Genomic DNA, 22,062 nt, shown 5'->3' with positions numbered 1-22,062 from the left:
AAATTATCTTGTTAGCCCCACTAGATCACCCGGGAGAGATTCGCAAAGACGCACTGTTTTGTCAGCCAATTTACATTGCCTGTTCACTATCCATTATGTGCAATTGTTCTTTTTGTGTGCTTTTATTAAATTTTTTGTAGAATTTTGGTCACAGACTCTCTCCACCTTCATACACTCATATTTTGAGTGTAATTCATTTGCCAAAAAAGTGAAGAAAAAACACTAAGACTAATTTGACTGATAGCATTTTATTACGTCAAATTTTCTATAGATACTGCGATAATAGTGTTACAGTGAATTATTTTGGCCACGATAATCGTGTAGTGAAAATCTGATATAGTGACAGCTCTCCTCACCAACACTCATAGAGATTTTGCACACTCTAAAGACTCATACCAAACATTGAACACATAAACATCAAAGTGTAGAACATGTATAATATTTATTAGCAGGACATTACACTATCCATTTTCAGTAGCTGGATTTGCATAAGTAGACATAACCAACAATAGAACGATATGCCACCCTTGAATTCCATCATGCCACCCTTCTGCCTCCCCATGTAAAATCTTCTATAAACGCTACTGTGCCATACGTACCACTCTGGAGGATTTCACCCACAAATATGTGTATGTTGTGATAACAAAATGTACATTGTTCAATGTATGGCGGTTTAACCCAGGGACCTAAAGACCATGAACAAAGCCCTTCAACACATCAATACAAGCGACTCCTTTTAAGTCTTATCCCTTTGTCAGTGCACGAAATATAAAAGCTTGCAAAAACAGTCACAAGCAACAGTCAGCGACAATCCCCATCCACATACATGCCAGGATTCAGACCCCTTAACGTTCTTCACTTTTTTTTTGGCTGTCAGTCTATACATAGCACTTCATAATATCAAAGCAAAAACACATTTTGAGATGTGTGCCAATTCATTAAAAATGAATAACTGAAATCTCATGTACATAGGTGTTCAGATTCTTTGCTTCAGGCTGGGTTTCTGCAAAAGTGCTTTATGACAACTGCCAATGTAAAAAGGGCTTTATAAAATACATTTGATTGATTTATTTGACATGACACTCCAAATTAGGTGTCTAGATTGACACTCTAAAACTTGACTGAAACCTGTGGCATCGGTGGTAAATTAAGTGATTGGACATGATTTAGAAAACCTGTGTTTAGTACTACACTTGGTACTAAATAAATCCTGTCAGAGCAAAAACCAAGACCTAAAGTCCAAGGACCTCTTTGTAGGAACTCAGAGATTTGTGTCAAGGCATAGATCTGGGGCATGCTATTAACAAATTGCAAAAAAGTGGCCTCCATCACTGTGAAATGGAAGAAGTTCAGAACCACCAAGACTTGACCAAGAGCTGGCCACCTGGCCAAACATAGTCCCTGGGCAGAACAGTCACAAATATCCCCTCGGACAGAGCATCAGTTTTCTCTGCAGAGATGGGAGATCAAACCTGGTTTAGAGGGCACTTCACCTCAGACTGGGGCGGATATTCATTTTTTAGCATGACAATGACCATACAGCCAAGACAATGCTGTAGTGGCTTTGGGACAAGTCTATTAATGGCTTTCAGTGGCCAGGCTAAAACCTGAATTTGAATCCCATGTGGGTCAACATCTGTGGGGAGACCTGAAGACTGCAGTTCACTCCCCATCCAATCTTACAAAGCTTGAGAGGATCTACATGGAACAATGGAAGAAATGTCCCAAATCCAAGTGTGAAAAGCTAGTAGAGGCATGCACAAGAACACTGAAGCTGGTAGAGGCATACACAATTAGACGGAAGCTGGTAGAGGCATACACATAGAGACTGAAGCTGGTAGAGGCATACATGAGAAGACTGAAGCTGTGATAAAAAACAATGGTATTTTTACAAAGAAGTTAGTAATTAATACTTTAGTTTTTTCCCCAATAAATTGGCATACATTTCTAAAGAAACGTTTTTGCTTTGTTACTGTGGGGTATTATGTGTCGACTGATATTTTCATCAATTCAATATTTTGTTCATTATTAATTAGGTCTATAAACACAACAACATGCGGAGAAAGTGAAGAGGTCTGAATACTTTCCGAAGGCAGCGTATGTGCATGCAGCCGGGAGCGTTGCCACTCGACCAGAGCTTCATATGCCCTGCATGTCTTACCTAGAGTTCTCACTACAGTATGCCATCTGTCAAGTTTAAGTTCATGGGGGTCAATCACGTCGATGGGCCATCTGGTGTTTAGGAAAGAAGATAGACACAGTGCTAACCTGGGATCTATGTTCATGTTCTAAAGATAACTACGTTAAAGACAAAAATAGAGCTTAGACAATTGATGGAACCTACTGCAAGTGCCCGTGATTGCTTGCAAATTGATAATTGGGTCCAGAGCCAGGGCATGCATTGGCATCGGTCAAACATCCATCCAAGCGTAAGAGACAGGGACATAGAAAGAGCATTATACAGTATAATTGCCTCAGTCTCCCCGGTCTTTACAGAATATACATCAACCCAGCAACTTGTTGACCTTTGAAAAAAACGTCTTCTCCTTACATACCTCACAAACACACATACATTCAAAAACTGGCCACTACATTACTGAACTACAGAAGAAGGCAGTTCCATGTTACTTTGTTACGGTTTGCTACAAGATCCTTTTCACGCTATTTTGCTATGATGATTTACGTGGCCAGGAAGCCTCCAATTTCATTTCCAGACCTGTAGGGACACTTTCCAGAACACATTATGCTTCATTATTACCTCATTATTAAGAGCAGAGGAGTGTTTGCACTGGTACATGTGCTTTACTCGTCGCAACAGATGATGAGATAAAGGCCAAATATATCAGTCATGCACAGTAATTATGCAAATCTCGGCAGCCACAGCACCTTGACTTCATAGGTTTTTGACATTTCTGCTCAGTGTAAGGATAAGGCCCAACGTAGCTGTATCAGAGATGTTTTCTTTCTTTACCAGATATTTTTTGTAGGCTATATAACTCCACATTTATGAGACAAAAGACCAAAATACACAGACCAACACACTGTGGTCCTGTCTACAGGGATGCCCCTAGCCATCTCTATGTTGACCTAGGGGTGATGCCTCTAGGTCACCCTCCCACATGCCCAGGAGACCTTCCCACATGCCCAGTGGCCTGCCCAGGAGACCCTCCCACATGCCCAGTGGCCCGCCCAGGAGACCCTCCCACATGCCCAGTGGCCCGCCCAGGAGACCCTCCCACATGCCCAGTGGCCCGCCCAGGAGACCCTCCCACATGCCCAGTGGCCTGCCCAGGAGACCCTCCCACATGCCCAGTGGCCCGCCCAGGAGACCCTCCCACATGCCCAGTGGCCCGCCCAGGAGACCCTCCCACATGCCCAGTGGCCCGCCCAGGAGACCCTCCCACATGCCCAGTGGCCCGCCCAGGAGACCCTCCCACATGCCCAGTGGCCCGCCCAGGAGACCCTCCCACATGCCCAGTGGCCCCCCCAGGAGACCCTCCCACATGCCCAGTGGCCCGCCCAGGAGACCCTCCCACATGCCCAGTGGCCCGCCCTGAGCGTCCCGTGCCTCCAATTTAGTTTTTTCCACACTTGGTGTGGATCATTGTTCGTGTTGTAGTTACACACTCAGTTCTCGGTAGGTGTCTTGCCTTTGTTATGTGGAGATGAAATAAAGCAATGTCCTACAGCTGTGGACCTGGTGTCCTGCCTCACCACCGTTGTGACAGTGGGTGTAGTAAATATAATATTTTTTATTTACGGGTCTGAATCATTTTTTATTACCCTATATGCCTACAATTCACAATTTCCTATTCCATTGGAAAGGCAAAATGCTCACATTATCTGCAGGTCACATTCTAGGCAAAATTAAATGTGAGATTATACAGAATGATGGACAGGTCCTCAAATGGTTCCTATGAGCCCCACATATGTATAAATAATACAATAACACGCTGTCATTAATAGTATGAATCTGAAACCTCAGATTAAAATTTCACTCCCAACAACGAAGCCCATTGGCCAGGCAGTTGAAGCCTATGGAGGAGTATGGATCTGAGCTGACATTCTTGCGACTTCCTTAGAGCTGAAACATTTTTCTCAACACCCATTGGAAACGCCCCAAGCCCAAATCTCAGCTCCACCAGACTGATATCTCTGTTGCTTTTAAATGTGAGCTCGCGGGATCAAGTTGCTGTGCTAAGCTAAACCATCACCCCAGTTCTCAAAAAAGTACGTCCTAATGACTATCGCCCCGTTGCACTTAGCCCTTTCATCACGAGCTTGGAGAGGCTTGCCCACATCAAAGGCAGTCTGCCAGAATCACTGGACCCACTTTATTTGGCCTACCACCACCGTAGATCCACATATGACGCAATTTCCAACGCTATTCACATGACCGCAAAACACCATTTCAGAATGCGGGTTCATTGACTAGTTTAGCAAAACACGTTTGCCACCTACAAACTTAAGACCAAGCTCAGAGCACTGACTCTGGACAAAACCTTGTGCAACTGGACACTGGACATAGTGACATGCAGAACTCAGGCTGTGAAAATTGTTAACAGCACATCCTTCTGAAGACAGTTTGTATGTGCTTGCGGCTTTAGGACCCAGTGTGGGCTTGTGATGCTAGCCTATCACGACAGCGTAGGATCCAGCAGCAGCCTCTATTCTATGCGCTAATGAAGTGGAGGCTCATTTTCTCACTAGCATAAATCATGTTGTACTCTAGTAAAAAAAGCCTAATTTGGTATTTTATATCCGTTGGTACGTTTGTGAACGGACAACTTGATGACGCTAAACTAAATGAAAGGCCGTATGTTGTCCTACTGAATCAAAATTTGGGTAAGGTTTCATGCGTTATTGTAGCGGTCTATTAGGCCCGTGTAGGGCGCACCTGCCGTTTTGTTGCCAAACGAATGACAATAACGTAGCCTTTTGTGTATACATTGCTCTTTAAATATTATAGACTATACATACTACTTTTTTCTTCCAGTGTTCACTAACTTGTATTTATTTGCGATGGGTTCTTAGAGAGGGTGGAGTCGCAGCGGATGGTTAAAAATATATTCCATCTTACCATGTCTGCGGTGGTAATGTTGTATTTTTTTCTATTTCAGTTTTGCTTGTTACGGTTTTCTCTATCTTGCTGGTGGTGATGATTGGCATGGCCGTTTGTGTATATAAACCATTACAACGCCGGTGAAGCGGTGTACGGACGTCGTGTGCAGGTTCCTCCTGTGGGACAGGATCCAAGGGAATCAACAATGGACTCAGCTATCATAAAGCCTAAAATCTGTGATAAACTGTCATGTCTGAGATTACAGGGTCTTTTTTTGTTTTACATTAATCGTACTCTATTATTGTAGTATTTATTTCCAGTGTATACGTTTGCAAGGAAATAAATATGTTTGTATTGTCATATATTAATGGAGTTAGAACGTACAGTATGCTTTTTATTTGACATATTCTGCTTTACGCAAAAATACAGTATTAAAAACAAGAACTAACAAATCTGTTCTTATTTTAGCAAAATCCACGACTTTGTATGTTGTCAAAAGTTATAACAGCTATACCAATTTCTACGGGTGTGTCGTGGGCAAATGACGAAAGATTTCTAAAAGGTTAGATTAATAATAAGATACCGATTATTAATAAAAAATAATGCTAAAACTAATAATGTTATGAAAACACATTAAACGTTTATACATTGGCTGAACTGAACAGCTATTCAAATCTCACTAGGTGATGAAGATTTGGTCAATTCATTTGGCATAAATGTGGCTTGATAACATAATACCATTTCCTTAAAAGACTAATAATGACAAAATGTCATTTTGATGTAATTCAAATTTAGATGCAGTGCATTATTAGGTTAGTTAGTAACGGATGCTAAGATTGTGGGACGTCCAACCAATTGTTTGTTATTTTGATTGCTTGTTGTAATAACCTCAGACATGCTTGCGGACGCCTTTGAGTTAATAATGACGAATACATTGCCAACTTTCAAGTAGCCTATATTTGGTGACGGTTCATTCCCACATTAAGGTGCCATTTCTGTCCCCGGGAAAATATAAATTCTTATTTAGGGATCAAATAGTGAAAATGTAAATTCCAAAAGTTATAAATTATGACCGCATGTGTCCTTAACCTGGAAAACACAAAAAGATTGATGTTGAAATTGAATTATATGCAACTGAACACTAAGTGAATGTAGGTGATTTTGACATGTTCTTAAGGTGTTACTCATCACCGTCTACGATAAATGTAAGTAATAATATACTAAAATATTAAAAGTCTTCTTTGTATTGTAGTCCTAGTTAAAATGTCTCGATTGTTGTCCTTAAATTATAAAGCCTCTTGCCCTAATTACATCACATTCCAGGAGTATAGCCTACCCTTTTTGTGGGTGGGAAAATAACAGCTCAAAGTCATCTTTGTTCAATCAATTTCTCAATGGTTCATGATGTTCTGTCTCACAAAATATGTTTGAAAAGGAAGTTCAAACCTGGTTTATTGTTCAGCAACATTCTAACTCACAAATGCCCATTAGAGCTGTTGTTAATTTAGCCTTGAAATGTCCACCCTGTTAGATTACATTCCGTTAGGAATATTCATTAAAATAGAGGAATATGTCCGAAAATATTGATAACAAATATTTTAAATTAATAATATCAGAATGTATTGCTATTTACATAATGTATTATGTTCTATATGTTTAGACATATGTTAAATACAATTGTTTGTATTGGTTTCCACCCTGGTATGCTTCAACCCTGTTAGGTTGCTATTTTCAAATCATTATTTAACAATACCATCAAAGGTTATTCATATTTTTATGTTTTCTTGTAGAGATTAAGTGGTTCAACAAAACATATGTTGGCCATTCTAATTCTATTTTAATTCACCCTCAATAGGAAAAATACTGTGCAAATGAAGTGCTGGTTCTCAAAATAAACATTTGACTCAATATTATTTGAATAAATGTTTTTTGAAAAAGATGAATGCATACGTTGTTACAGTTTTCAGATATTTGTATAACCCTAACTGGTAAGACCATCATTAAGAAGTTGGGGCAAGATGGCATCACCATGACATTGCAAAGATTAGGATGTCTCTCCAAAACTGATGAGAGGGCAAGAAAAAGCTTATCAAAAAGGCAACCGTAAAGGAGTTGCAGGAATTTCTGGCAGGAACTGAAAGCTCTCTGCACATAACAACAATTGTGTGTATTCTCCATAAGTCTGAACAGTGAGGTAGGGTGACATGTTGGAAGCCATTTCTCACAACAAAAGAACATCCAAGCCTGTATACATTTAGCAACAACACACATTCAATTTCCTAAAACCATGTGGGAAAATGTGTTATGGTTACCCAAAAGATCGAACCGAGCAGTTCTTTGGCTATACTGTTAAGCAGAGTTAGTATCATGCTATGGTGGTGCTTTAAGCAATCTCGTTTCCACTACTGGTTGGACAGGTGAAAAGTCTGTGGCACATGGAACAGAGTCTCTCATCAGAGATTACAATAGTTTTTAGATATTTCCATTCATCAGAGCAAAGGCAAGATAATTTCCAATTAGCTAGCTACCTAGTTTTGCCTGTAATACAGCTCTGGAAAAAATTAAGAGACCACTGCAATATTATCAGTTTCTCTGGTTTTACTATTCATAGGTATGTGTTTGAGTAATATGAACAGTTTTTTTTAATTCTGTTAACTACTGACAACATTACTCCCAAATTCCAAATAAAAATATTGTCATTTAGATTATTTATTTGTAAAAGAACAACTGGTAAAAATAACCAAAGAAATATGCATTGTTTTCAGACCTCAAATAATGCAAAGAAAACAAATTCATATAAATTATTCAACTACAAAATATTTTTGTGACCATCCATCTTCCTCTCTTCAAATTCCAGAGGTTTTCAATGGGGTTCAGGTCTGGAGATTGGGCTTGCCATGACAGGGTCTTGATCTGGTGGTCCTCCATCCACACCTTGATTGACCTAGCTATGTGGAATGGAATGGAGAATTGTCCTGCTGGAAAAAACTATTCTCAGAGTTGTGGAACATTGTCAGAGCAGAAGGAAGCAGGTGTTCTTCCAGGATAACCTTGTACATGGCTTGATTCATGTGTCCTTCACAAAGACCAATCTGCCCGATTCCAGCCTTGCTGAAGCATCCCCAGATCATCACCGATCCTCCACCAAATTTCTAAGTGGGTGCGAGACACTGCGGCTTGTAGGCCTCTCCAGGTCTTCGTCTAACCATTTGATGACTGGTGTTGGGCAAAGCTGAAAATTTGACTCTCCCAGTGAAGATTACTTTACTCCATTCCTCTACGGTCCAATCCTTATGGTCTTTTGCAAACTTCAGCCTGGCTCTTCTTTGCTTCTCATTGATGAAAGGCTTTTTTCTAGCTTTGCACGACTTCAACCCCCCCAGGAGACAGTTTCGAACCGTCCTCGCCATGCACTTCACCCCAGCTGCTGTTACCATTCTTTTTGTAGGTCACTTGATATCAGTTGTTGAGTGACTTTCAAACGAGTTGACGGTCATCTGCCAGTCTGTAGCTTTGTTGTCCCCAATGTCTGTTGCTTGACCTTGTTCTTATGAACTGCCATCTTTGAAATTTTCAGGATGGAAGCAACCTGACGCTCACTGTCTCCCTCTGCCAGTAAAGTCAGAATTGAACCCTTCTTTTCCTCACTCAAAGCTTTTCTTTTGAACAATTTTTTTCATGCTGAATGGTTATTATTTTATTCAAATAAACTTTGAGGCACTACTTGCACTGTTTTTGCCATCCAGCTGGTCCTATTGCATGAGAATAGTGATAACCACAGCAGTGGTTTTTATACTTTTCCTTGTTAAATTAGATTTGGTTCAGGTAATCACCTAATCAGTACCTCATTAAGTAAAATGAGGTGAGCCTGTGTTGGAATTTAACAGACACTGGAATGGAATGGCTGCCATACATGTAGAGATGCTGAGTGGTCTCTTACATTTTTCCAGAGCTTTATCATTAGCTACAGCTAAGTATGTAGGCTATTGTTTAAGTGGCATGAAAATATTTCTAGGAACAATATATTGTTTAGAATCCAGGATTACATGTCCAGATTCATTTGTTAACAAGGTGCAATTAAATGAGGAGTCTTGACTGGACTTTCCATTAATGGTGATCTTTGGCTTAATAGTTACCCCAATGTGCTCAGTCCTAAAGATGGCAGACACATAGCAGACCAAATGTAATGCCACCATCAGTGTTTGTCCCCATAAATATTGTACAATGCGGACTAGAAATCCGGCAACAAATAATTGTATACAAATCTGGAAGGCATTAGACAGGGATCGCGTAGTCCTATGGATTTTGCGCTATTTGGAAAACTGACTTTCAGTTATCTAGTTGTGATCTATGTCTTTTAGGGATTTCCGGTTGCACCTCGTGGGCAAAAAAGGTCGGAAGGTGAAGACAATGAACCCATGCAGTAGGCTACACCAAAGGCACGGGAGGCTGGTCCGCAGCGCAAACATACATTTCCGGACTGCTCTATTGGAGCCTCAACCACGTCTAAACCATCAAGCCTCAATCCCACCTGCAGTGTCAGTGTGCTCTGGTACACCGTCAATTCATTCATTTCTAACTGAATGCAGTTGGAGAGCATCCTGTTGCATGTGTTGGATTTATAATACATAAGAATTTGTTCTTAATTGACTTGCCTGGTAAAATAAAGGTAAAATAAAAAATTAAATAAAAAGAGAATGCAACTCACAGGTCAGGTGCACAATGCGTCAAGCCATATGCTTTTTCAAATTGTGCATTTGTTCTTACATTCATAAAAAGTGCAGCTTATTTGTACATTTCCTACAATTCAACACAAGGGGCAGATTCTGCAACACTAATGGGGTGACTGCTTATTTTGCTTACGCTTGGAGACAGTCCTGATTAGGTGTCACTGTCATAAGTAAAAGCATCCAAAATGAAAACATGTACCCCAAGTTGTAAAACAAATGTCAAATACTCAATAATGAGTAGGAATAGTTGGAAAATGTTGTTCTCCCCTGCTGGCTAAAGCAGGAAGTACCCACCAGCACCGATATGCTTGGAGAATGCATTCACCTCCCAAACCACCACAACTAACCTTGCTGGCGCCCCGACCTAAGGAGTGGAGAGAGTACAATTACGGAAGGTATTCCTTGCCTGACACAAACCCCATAAATGCTGGATGGTGCTGGGCCAATTGTTGGTATATTGCAGCCAGGATTTGTGGTATACCAACTCCTGGCCAAAAGGGCACAGCCGTACTGCAAGGAAATAACTTTACCACTGCACCATTCGGGAGTAAATAGTTCAGATACTCCAACAAGTCAATGTAGTACACACAGAACAGATGTCACGTTTTGAATGAAGGTACTTAGTATATTAAGCTAGACAAAACATACAATTTATTCCTAGATCAATGGCACAGGGTGGGCAAAGGACTGCTTTTGGGTGTAAAAAGATACCGCTAGCCAGTCTTAAATGTCTAAAACCGCATGAAAAGTATATACAAATTAGAGCCCCTTCCCAGTGGTGCATTGCTCTAAATCCCAGCTTTGCAGTACAGGAGTGTGCTAAGAAGACAAAAGACTTGGTGAGTCGTGCATTGGAGGACATTCTCACCAACTTGCTCTGGAGTTTTTGCAACGAGGCAAGACCATAATATTGATTTGGACATCATGAAATTGGGAGGGGAGAAAAATGTACTTTAATGGACCTATACATTCTTTCAACAACTACACTTGTTATATCCAGCGAACATATTTTAGGCAACTTTCTTCTGACCAAGAAACCAGTTAAGAAATGTATGCAGCCCTCTGCTTGAGTGACTATTAATGTACAGCCCTATTCCATGGAATATGGAGTGTCAAAAAGAAAAAGGAGGAGATCCCGTTCTTAGTCTTTTAAAGGTACAATCAACAAATTGTACAGTGATGGTCATTACATTTTTAGTGCTGGTATTTGTTTAAAAAACTAATAAAAGATTGGATTTTTCTGACCACAACCATGATTGGATTTGTGTCATCTGCAGCAGTCTCAGAAACAGAAACTTGCATAAGAAAGAGAAGCAGTTTAACGCAATTGAAATAAAGTGCATTTATAAGACATTTTGAAACCAACATCACAGTTTACAAATAATTTTTAGAATTCATTAACATTGTATTAAAGTAAGTTAACCTGCAAGCAAAAACAAGCAGTACAAAAACTATTTAATGAGAACCCTGGTATATTAGACTGTTGTCCAGTTTTTGTCACCTGACATTGTGAGCTCTGGTTGTCAAAGCAATGCCTCAGAAACATGTCCAGAGTACTCTTGGTTATCAGTTTAACGACTTTGGTTAAATGATTATGAAATACCACTGGGCAGGACATTTTTTTTTGAAGCCCCTTGATCACAGCTTTAAAGACATTTCAGATGTTCTGTGGTGTTTTTAGTAGGTCTGACTCAAGTTGAATTACAACTACAATCTCTTTCCTACCTACCTACGCTCCGTATTTGTGGCCTAAGCACATATGGATTCCTGGACCCTACCCTGTTGTGACGATCTGATGACCAACATTATAAAAATGGCCAATGAGAGGAAAAGGTAGACATACTCTATTTTCCAAGTGTTTAGTTCCTTAACTCTAGTAGTAGGCAACTTCAGTGCGGGTGGGGAGAAACCATTCTGGTTTTTGTGTTTTTCTTCTAACCAAGAACATATTCAGACCTGGGACACCATGTGGGTGCAATTAACTGCCCGCTTTGTCAAAAATTCTAGTTTCGGAAATCATAAATTACATTTCTCCAACTGAAATCTCCTTGTTAAAGTAGCAAATTGCTGTGTTATTCCTTGGCTTATCTCTCCTGATGACCATTCCAGACCAAAGTTGCCTATTGCTTAAACCTTAACAAATTCCTCTCAGATCTGCACAAGAGCACAGACAATGGATGATGAATGTTAGCTAAACAGGCTAGGAAAGTCTCCCTTCAGTACAAAATGATGATGCTACACTGAGCTGGCAACCATATTAAATCTTAGATCCATATTAAATCTTAGATCCCAGTCCACAGGTTTGTCTGTAGATTCAACATACACATAAAAAAAAAGCCCTAGCAGGTGTCTTTAAGACAGTTGTTTTGAGGTCTGATGGTTATATTCTTTGACATTAAAAGAATAAAAGATTTCCTCACCAATGGATAGCTCATAATGATACATAATGCCATCCTGGTTTGTTGTTTCTGAACCATGTGTTCTTTCATAATCCACAGGCTTTTGTAGACGTGTTAATGCTTGATGGTGCTAAGTGACTATTGGTGATGCCCTTTGAAAAAACCTGGTCTTGTACATGTTTGAATGATCTACTGTATAGTGCAGTTGACTTTCATTACCAGGTTCCACTGTGTCATTGATGACAAATCCACAAGTGGAGTTCTTGCAACACAAGATTCATTTACCTCTATCTTTTTCCCAGGAATGACAAGTTTCCATTAAAAGGACCCAAGTTATGCAGGGTCAGACCAAAAAGAAACACAGCGGCACCAGCAAGTCATATTGTTTCATGCCGTCCTGTTCAAAGAAAAATCTAGATTGATGACCGGAAGAGAAAACAATTGTCTATAATAAACAAATATACTACTATGACTAGATTTTAAATAAAATCCTAAAAGACTGGAAAACACAAACCCTGAGACATTATTAAACGTTTTTCGGTCTGTCTGTGAACCTCAACCGAACGTCTTTGAACACTGTAGTGTCAATTTCTGGGTCATAATAGGGAACAAGATGGAAAATGTTTAAAAATCTTTTGCAACAAACTGAAACATTTGCATTTCTTATTGGACAGGTCCAAGAAGTCCTGGACAATATCAGTCGTGCATTCAGCTTGTTTTTGTTTGGTGCCCTAACGAACCTTCCAGAGCCACAACGTAAGAAGCTACAAGATATAGGTTTAACCTGCTCTTGGCAACCGCTAATATATTTGATCACAGGTCCATAGGACCCTGCAGTGAAATTAAACCTTCCCCAAACAATCTAAAAAAAGAATATACATTGGTCACTCTGGGAGAAAGGAGTGGCTATGGCTCAACCTTAAAATGCATTAAGTCCAATACAGTCCAGGTTAGAGCCTTGTCTGTACCGTTGACTGACGTGGCTGGGAGATCCATGGGGTGAAGCATATTGGCCAAACATTGACCCGGGTGTGGTGTTGCAATATCAGCAGGGATTTGTTTTACTCATTGCGTTCTCGCAATTTCCTTTAGGGCGGATCAGATGACACCAATGCTAACTGAAGCTGTCAGTCGAGCTAGTGTGTCCTCATGAGCGTTGACCTGACTGACCCTCTAATTAGACGTGTTGTATGGAAAACAGAATTTCTTGGAGAAGACACATAAGAGCAAGCCATGTCCCTATCTTCAACTCTCCTGAATTTGTTGGAATTTGATGCGATGAGGGTTGTGGATATAATTATGTATTATGACATTAAAGGAGGGACAAGCATGAATTTGACATCATGAAACACAGCCAAAGTGTAATATAAAAATACAAATATAGCAATGTATTTATATGTTAAAAAAAATAAGTATTAAATACAGACTGTTGTGTTATTGACGTTACACGTTTTCCTGGTGTCAAGGCAGGTTGTAGTGAAAGGGGGTGTATGGAGGTTGGATTGGTGGGAAATGGGGGCAGCTTCTGGGTCAATTAATAGTTAATGCAGTTATGGCAAGGCGTCGCCTTAATAATCCCTTTATGCCTAGATTTTCCTCCGTTTACTTTTCTGTTAGCGAAAGCTGCAATATCCTATCAAGCTCTTCCTCTTCCTCCTTCCTCCTCTTCTCCTCCTCAGCCTGTGCACGTGCCGAAAGCTCAATGGCCAACCGGAGTTCTGTGTCGGGGCTGGAGGCTGAGGTACTCGAGCTGGCTAGACTGGACGTAGTTTCTCCCAAGTCCACCAGCGCCCCCTCTGGGATGCTTCTGAAACAACAGTAGAAGTCTTGAGATCAGAAACAGCTTTCAATGTTTCTTTCCAGGATAACAGTTGTCCATCATCAATAACTACAACATTTCTTACCAAAGCACATATTCACATACTGCATATTTGGCAAAGTTGAAGTATAATATTTGGGTCTATATTTTGGATACATTTTCAATGGACAAAAGTTATTAGCGTAGCCCATAATATGCATCAACACTTGGTGTACCTGTCACTGTTAATACTGAGCACGGAGTCCATATGCTCCTCCGAGGTCGCTTCCTACAGGACAAAAATGGGGCAGCAGGTAAGGCAAAACACTTGACAAAAAAAAAAAGACGTAAATCATAAATGGCAGACGATAAAAAGGTTTTTTTGTATCACTGCGGCCCACTGAAGAGACCTCGGATGAAAAACATAAGTGAGGCGGAAAAGGTTGTGAGAGATGGAGAACCTGACAGGGAGTGTGTGTGGCAGCTCAGACCTGTCCCAGGGCTCCACCCCCGGACTCCAGCAGACTCTGGTGGATGGCGTACTGAAGTAGCTCTTCGTCGTGGTTGGACACAGGTGTGTTGCGGCTGCCGCCTCCTCCTACTCCTCCTCTCCGGCGGTAATGTGGGGGAACCTCAAACACAGAGGGGCACACTTGGAAGAGAGGGGGGACTGGGCAGAGAGATGAGATTTTTTAAAATGTTACCAAAATTTGCCTTAACACAAACATTTACATTGTCTTTTCAGTTGTCAGAAGCAACTAAAGAAAGAAAGAAACGACAAAGCATGTGATCCGTTTGGTTCATAATGAGCTCGTTGGCAAAAACGCCACATCGCCAAAACACAGGTCAGCAACATGAGTACGCCCACCCGAAGCTTTCCCGCCCTCCACCTCCTCCACCTCCTCCGCCTCCTCCTCCTCGGAGGGCGTGGGTGTAGCACCCGAGGGCGGCGTGTCCAGGGGTTGGGCCGTTCGGCACTTGTTCACACCGCCAAATGAAATGCGGGCGTTGAGCACATGGAACAGGGGAATCTCTGTGGAACAGAAAACAGCACAGGTCCCAGGGTTCAAAAGTGAAGCGTATGGGGAGCCTTACGTGTGTGGCTTTTCTCTCAGGGCCCGAAGGTTTCAAACCTGCCGGTATGGTTGCTGACATAGGATTGACCGTGTACCTATTTTTACAGGGAACCCTGGCGGGAACTTGAGGGTGACAAAATCCCGTAGCCGGGCGAAGTGGGTGCTGGTACGAGCCATGAGATCGATAATAGGGGTGACCTGCTCCACCAGTGAGAGGGGGTGCTCCTCACTCATCCACAATGTGCCCTTGAACCTGGACACATCGGGGTCACATTCATTACTGCACACCACAGCAAAACATCTTGCAACAAAAAAAATACTAAAACAATACTTTTTTTAAGTGTCCTTCCCTGTTTGCATTTTATTCTGTTTTTGGGCCTAGTGAAAATAACAGTTTGATCAATGGATCCATCTCAATACCGCCACCACTGATTTAAAACCTATAAACCAACACCATGTGATCTGGTAGCAATTCCATATAAATAAACAACATACATCTGATTACATGAATTCTGTTGAGAAAGAATCGCTCTAAGTTTTCTTACTTCTGGGTTCGGACTGTGAGTTCAATGGGCCGGCCAATGTCTCTGTCTTCAAGTTCAAACTCAGGGTCAAAGTACTCCTCTGGTGTAATAGCGGTGGGGTTGGTGGCTGTCGCAAACTCCAAAGTGAGGTCCTATCCAGAAAATGAACCAAGTTGAGCATTTAAAACAAAGCTAAACATTGGTTTCAATGCTGTTACAAAAGTCAATAAAATAAGAAAGGTCAGTAGCCAGCTAAGAAATACAAAACATTACATGACCTCAAATTCTGATCTACTGATTTCTTACCCCTTGAGCACTTATGTGCTGCTCCACAGTTCCCAGGAGAGACTCCAGAACATTCCTCTCACCTAGCCATAACAAAATCAAATAAAAAGACAATTTCTCTATTATGGTTTACAACTAATACCCTCCTACACATGCAAACCATGTTGGTTCTGTGTACTCTCTGTGGGTTGTTAAAAACATGCCAGTGTAACACTAACTAGAGACCCTGCTTACTCAAGGCTGTGATAAGGACAGTCTCTCTATGGTCAGAGGTAGTACACTAAAATGGGAGTGTCCCAGCTCAAATGCAGAGTAACATCTGTTGTCTCTCTACCTCCTCCTAGAGGAATCGGAGTGCATACTTTTTATTCTAGCCTTCTCCTCATCTGTGAGATGCTCTGTCCTCGTCCGGATCACCACGTTAACATTGTTCACAGTGAAAACCTGGAAGTAAAAGAAAAATACACACATTGATAATTTATTGCTACTAAAAAGAAAACTAAGCGACTGAACATTTAAAAAAGCAGTCCATCTCCCAGAGATCTACAACCTAAAGGGACTTGTGTAAGCCACAAAATGTTATATTAACGGCGCAAGAATGCTACAATAAATGCACAAACCTTAGCCTCAAAACCATTAACAATCTCAGTTTTGTCTGTCCTCCAACCCCAAATACCAGACTTATTTCTGAAAAAAATAAATAAAAATAAGTCCTGTTAATGTAAAACCCTGTTCAAGTCAACTTCTCTCAACAAAAAAAAAAATTTAACAAAAAATTATAAACAGAAAAATTATTTTGTAAGGTTTGGATCGTACCTCTCAAAAGCAATGTGCCTTGTATCCAGAAAAGTGTTGACGATGGGCGTGGTCAGTCGCTTGGCCACTTCCTGTTCAGCAGGTTGCATGGAGTCTAGTGTTACATCTTCCATCTCCCGGGAGATGTCAAAACGTTCTGTATCTACCACCTCTTCGTCATGGTTCACCTCCATCAACTCAGTGCAGGTATCTGCCAATGGGCAAAAACACACAATGTGAAACATACGCCAAAAGAAGCAAACAAAATAAGTAAATAAAGAGGGATGGCCTGCTGAAACAGTGGACAAAAGGATATAGCGGTGTGCAAAAGGGACTCACCATCTCCTCTGAAGATGTAGCTCCGACGACCTCTGACCCAGGTCATGTTCTCAAAGCCTAGCAGAGTGGCATCCACACGAAGACTGGCTCCGCTCTTCCAGATCCGGCAAACATCACTAGGACAAACTCGGGACACAAGGGGGACTGAGAACAGATAGGAAAGCAATGTAAATATCAAAGTTGCCACATCCATGAATGGCCAGTTCCAATAGGGCGATTACCAAGTACAACTTACTCCAACTGGTAAATTCCCATTTCATTTCCATGTAGAAATCCGGGGACTGGCGGGGGGGGGTGGGGTATTCGGGAACAAGCACAAATAAACATAATGAGTGAAAAACATTTCAGTAAGAGACGCAAAAAAAGAGCGTAGGAGAAAGAAAGGACACCTCGCGGATCTTGCTTAGAAGTTCAGGCACTCCTCCCAGGGCTGTGGAGGCTTTGTGGTAGTCTCTCCTCTGGAGCACCATCTGCACCATCTCTGGGTCGCCAGTACTGACTGCCTCCTGCAACACTAGACACAAACACGTTTATGACATACAGTATAACACGCTCCAGTGATGGATGGTATATTATACATACCATCCGTCATTTTTATATATGTATATAAATAAATCATTGCTTGTGCCAGTAAGCTCCCAGGTGTAACAACACAAGGTACTGTGTGAAGAACCGGAAAGAAATACGGTATCATTTAAATAGGAATAGAGAAACATACTGATTCAGGCAAACTTGTTAGGTGAAATTGTTACAGAATCGCCCACTATTGATCACACAGTTTAATAAGATATACAGTTAGACTAAAACCAAGTCATGTCGAATTCATGGTCATTTTAACAAACATTTGCATAAGGGTGTACTTTTTTAAAATTCTTTACATAAACAACACAATATCCAAACTCAGATGTTTATTATTAACTTTAGTAATGCACTACATACTATTTATAGGGCAAATGAAGGCAAAAGAAAGAAGTCTGAATTGCAGTGATGGTCAACCGGCCTAACCTGTCCAGTTTTTGGCATTCTCTTTGGTAACTTCAGCACCATGTCTCAGAAGCACTCTCACTGACTCAAGGTGCCCCAGGGACACAGCCAGGTGGAGCGGTGTCCGTCCCCTGGGATCCACGGCCTCAACGTCATGCTGAGAGGAACCACAAACAAACATTGCAATGCTGAATGTTTTGAAAAACAAAGACTTGCTACTTAAATCCCACAAGTTTTTTTTAAACAGACGTCAAATCTATGGCCACAACATGACTTAGAAAGTGTGATGATTACCAAGGCTGACCAAATAGACAGTAGATTAGGCAAAAAGTTCAACCAGATGCTTTTACAACACCACATCAAGAAATCTGTTGTAATGACCACTTACGATTATTTGGGACTACATTTTCTTACATTTTCTCTACCCTAAGCAATACATTTAAAATCAATTGGTTAAAACAATTTCTAAAAACACCCAATTGAATGTGTAACATAAGCATTATTAGGAACACCATACTAATACTGTGTTTGACCCCCTTTCGCCTTCAGAACTGCCTTAATTCTACGTGGCATTGATTCAACAAGGTGCTGAAAGCATTCTTTAGAAATGTTGGCCCATATTGATAGGATAGCATCTTGCAGTTGATGGAGATTTGTGGGATGCACATCCAGGGCACGAAGCTCCCGTTCCACCACATCCCAAAGATGCTCTATTGGGTTGAGATCTGGTGACTGTGGGGGCCATTTCAGTACAGTGAACTCATTGTCATGTTCAAGAAACCAATTTGAAATGATTCGAGCTTTGTGACATGGTGCACTATCCTGCTGGAAGTAGCCATCAGAGGATGGGTACATGGTGGTCATAAAGGGATGGACATGGTCAGAAACAATGCTCAGGTAGGCTGTGGCATTTAAACGATGCCCAAATGGCACTAAGGGGCCTAAAGTGTGCCAAGAAAACATCCCCCACACCATTACACCACCACCACCAGCCTGCACAGTGTTAACAAGGCATGATGGATCCATGTTCTCATTCTGTTTATGCCAAATTCTGACTCTACCATCTGAATGTCTCAACAGAAATCGAGACTCATCAGACCAGGCAACATTCTTCCAGTCTTCAACTGTCCAATTTTGGTGAGCTCGTGCAAATTGTAGCCTCTTTTTCCTATTTGTAGTGGAGATGAGTGGTACCCGGTGGGGTCTTCTGCTGTTGATACTAACACAGTATTAGTATCTCGGTTGTAACGAGTGGTTATTTCAGTCAAAGTTGCTCTTCTATCAGCTTGAATCAGTCGGCCCATTCTCCTCTGACCTCTAGCATCAACAAGGCATTTTCGCCCACAGGACTGCCACATACTGGATGTTTTTCCCTTTTCACACCAGTCTTTGTAAACCCTAGAAATGGTTGTGTGTGAAAATCCCAGTAACTGAGCAGATTGTGAAATACTCAGACCGGCCCGTCTGGCACCAACAACCATGCCACACTCAAAATTGCTTAAATCCCCTTTCTTTCACATTCTGACATTCAATTTGGAGTTCAGGAGATTGTCTTGACCAGGACCACACCCCTAAATGCACTGAAGCAACTGCCATGTGATTGGTTGATTAGATAATTGCATTAATGAGAAATTGAACAGGTGTTCCTAATAACCATTTAGGTGAGTGTATTCTCTTCTTTTGATGACCTCCACTTGTTGGATTACAGTTATAATATTGACAAAATGAATGTGAAACTCCATAGGCAGGTTTTACTGTCTTTGTCATTAATATACAAACACAGTTGTTCCTCACACATATATCGTATTTGGGCAATTCCACAGTAAGGTCATCCTGAGCATGAAAAAACGATTTCCAATACAGAACTTCAAATTAACTTGGTACATTTGTGCCAATTTCTTGGTTCTTACAGGTAAACAGAATTTTCAGATGAAAACAATTATTATAAGGACATTTGCATAAAGAATCTTTCATATATGAAACACATACTTTTGCACAATTTCACATTCATAATGGAGAATTTCACATCTATAATAGTTGATTTCCTCGCTAAAGTATATATGGACATTTTAATATTGTCAGAAATGTTGTTTTTGTTTACAGACAAGCCTTCCATTTAAAGTGCCCATTAATATTTTACCCTAAGATTGTAAGTCTTAGACTTTTCTCAATGTTTCTGTTCTCCCAAAAATCCTCTGTAGGGTTCTACAAATATATACACATTAACATTTTCATTTATCTATGATAAGTAATTTCTGGGATTTTCGTAACTAATTTTGTGTGCAAATTTCACATTGATAACAATTGCCAATTTGGAATTATCAGGACATTTTGTAAATAAACAAATGCTTATTTTTGAATAATGTTTCCAAAGTAATATTCTACTGGTGAGTGAACATGTTAATGCATAGGGCTTTTTACTTAATTATGAGGAATTCTTAAAACTATACAACAACCCTCTCACTCCTTATGATTTTGCAATTGTTATAGAAGCCATTCTCTCAGGTGTTGCTCTGTTATTCAGGAGTGTGTTAAGGACTTACCCTCTGAACTTTTTATTCTCTGCTAATATCCCCGTTGACTCATAGTAAGAAAGATTTATTTTCATCTGGTCCTATAACGTGCATGAATGTTGTACCTACAACCTGTATCACGCCCGAATGGAATCATTTTTCTAACAATGCATGTTAGAAAAGTCTGGACAAACGCCTATAGTAAAATACGTTTTTTATAAGACTATCCATAGATTATATCCTGCAAACCACTACATGGAAATGTTTAAAAAAGACAAATTCCAATTGTACATTGTAGTGTGGTGCATTTGTTTGGCATTGTGCTCATGTTAAAACTATTTGGCACGTTCGAAGTAGATTTATAAGCGATACTACAGATAATGATTTCTTCCTACTTTTAAAATACGTGTTGAACAAATTTTTTTTTTTAAACAACCAAATACTATATCAATAATAAAGCACTTAAGTTCATAAATATTTTTCTCCTATGGATTTTTTTGTAATGTGTTAATGTACCCCCTAGTCTAAAAGTTCTTTGTAAACCATTGATGTATATTTGTGTCCCACTGTTATACTTATGTTTTCATTCAACGAATCGGTCAGCAATCGAATAGACCTAATGAATGAAGCCCTTAAAATATCTCATGCAAAGTGAAACTAAAAAGTCAAACTTAATCGCCTACGGTAAATACATGTTTACAATATCATCCCGATCAATGGTGCAACTATGCATTCTATGAAGCGATAAAACTGCATAGCTACTGATATTTCACATGAGAATTAAGTCAATTAAATTGAATGGTTGTCCATGTCAAGCAGTTAACTAACAATGTAGTTACAGTAGCTAGTAACGTTAGCCAAGTCTAGCTAACGTTAATAACGTTCACTTCAGCCATTTTGAAGCAAATCTATATCTACAGCTAGCTAGCTAGAGTAGTTAGCTAAAGGATGTCAAACAGGTGAGAAACTACAGTTGCCATAGGTTTCCATATTTTGACAAAACAAGTTACCGTACCTTTGCTGACTCGTTTTCCAATTTCCTGTAATCATTTTCCCAGACTAAGGAATGTAGAGGAAACTTTAACCTGAAATCTTCGTTGGCCTCGGGTAACATTTTACCCCTACTTCGAAGAACTCAATAGCTAGCTTATATTTACTGCCATGGAGAACCTAAAATAAACTTTAAAAGTGAAAAAATGTAAATGTTGCTATGTTCCTTATATCATATTCACCGACAAGTGAAATTCTACTACCCAACTTCTGCCAAATAAAACTTTTTCGAAAAACAAGGAAGTCATCAAGTTAAATCTATTGTTGTAGGGGTGTTATAAATGTTGTATTTGTTCCACAAGATAATTTGAGCCGAGAATTAAGGTAAATTGTGTACTATATTTGGGAGTACATACATAACTATATATTTCTTAAATAAAGATACATTTTATGTTCTTAAAAATCATACATTCCACCTCTTGAAAAATGGATTGTTCCAATCAACGTCGTGACGATTTACGCACACTTAAATAATTTGATGCGAATAGAAAAACGTTCCTAAATATA

General features: G+C 40.2%; 1 protein-coding gene and 1 long non-coding RNA gene across 3 annotated transcripts; one reads left to right on the top strand and one right to left on the bottom strand.

Moving 5' to 3' along the window:
* The first annotated feature begins 4,437 nt into the window (after positions 1–4,437).
* LOC109616527 lies at positions 4,438–5,605 on the top strand. The gene is made up of 2 exons (XR_002197687.3): positions 4,438–4,845; positions 5,121–5,605. It is a non-coding gene; the product is annotated as an uncharacterized LOC109616527 (long non-coding RNA).
* A 5,514-nt stretch (positions 5,606–11,119) lies between these two features.
* ankrd13a (ankyrin repeat domain 13A) lies at positions 11,120–21,838 on the bottom strand. Of its 2 annotated transcripts, none has more exons than XM_010876773.4 (15): positions 21,521–21,838; positions 18,014–18,149; positions 17,398–17,522; positions 17,244–17,289; positions 17,009–17,152; positions 16,691–16,880; positions 16,495–16,561; positions 16,237–16,318; positions 15,896–15,957; positions 15,611–15,741; positions 15,161–15,318; positions 14,858–15,022; positions 14,481–14,659; positions 14,226–14,278; positions 11,120–13,995 (listed from the first exon to the last, which is right to left on the bottom strand). In XM_010876773.4, exons 1-15 carry the CDS (start codon positions 21,617–21,619, stop codon positions 13,794–13,796), a joined length of 1,839 nt encoding a protein of 612 aa, XP_010875075.2. In that variant the 5' UTR covers positions 21,620–21,838; the 3' UTR covers positions 11,120–13,793. The 2 variants fall into 2 exon arrangements, with proteins under 2 accessions (XP_010875075.2, XP_010875074.2); XM_010876772.4 differs by having other exon boundaries at positions 11,120–13,998; positions 21,521–21,837.
* Between the last annotated feature and the right edge of the window lie 224 nt (positions 21,839–22,062).

Source organism: Esox lucius, chromosome 13 (assembly GCF_011004845.1).
Source record: "Esox lucius isolate fEsoLuc1 chromosome 13, fEsoLuc1.pri, whole genome shotgun sequence".
Taxonomy (NCBI): Eukaryota; Metazoa; Chordata; class Actinopteri; order Esociformes; family Esocidae; genus Esox; species Esox lucius.
Note: the sequence above shows the minus strand (reverse complement) of the source record. Positions and strands in the feature narration are given on the sequence as shown.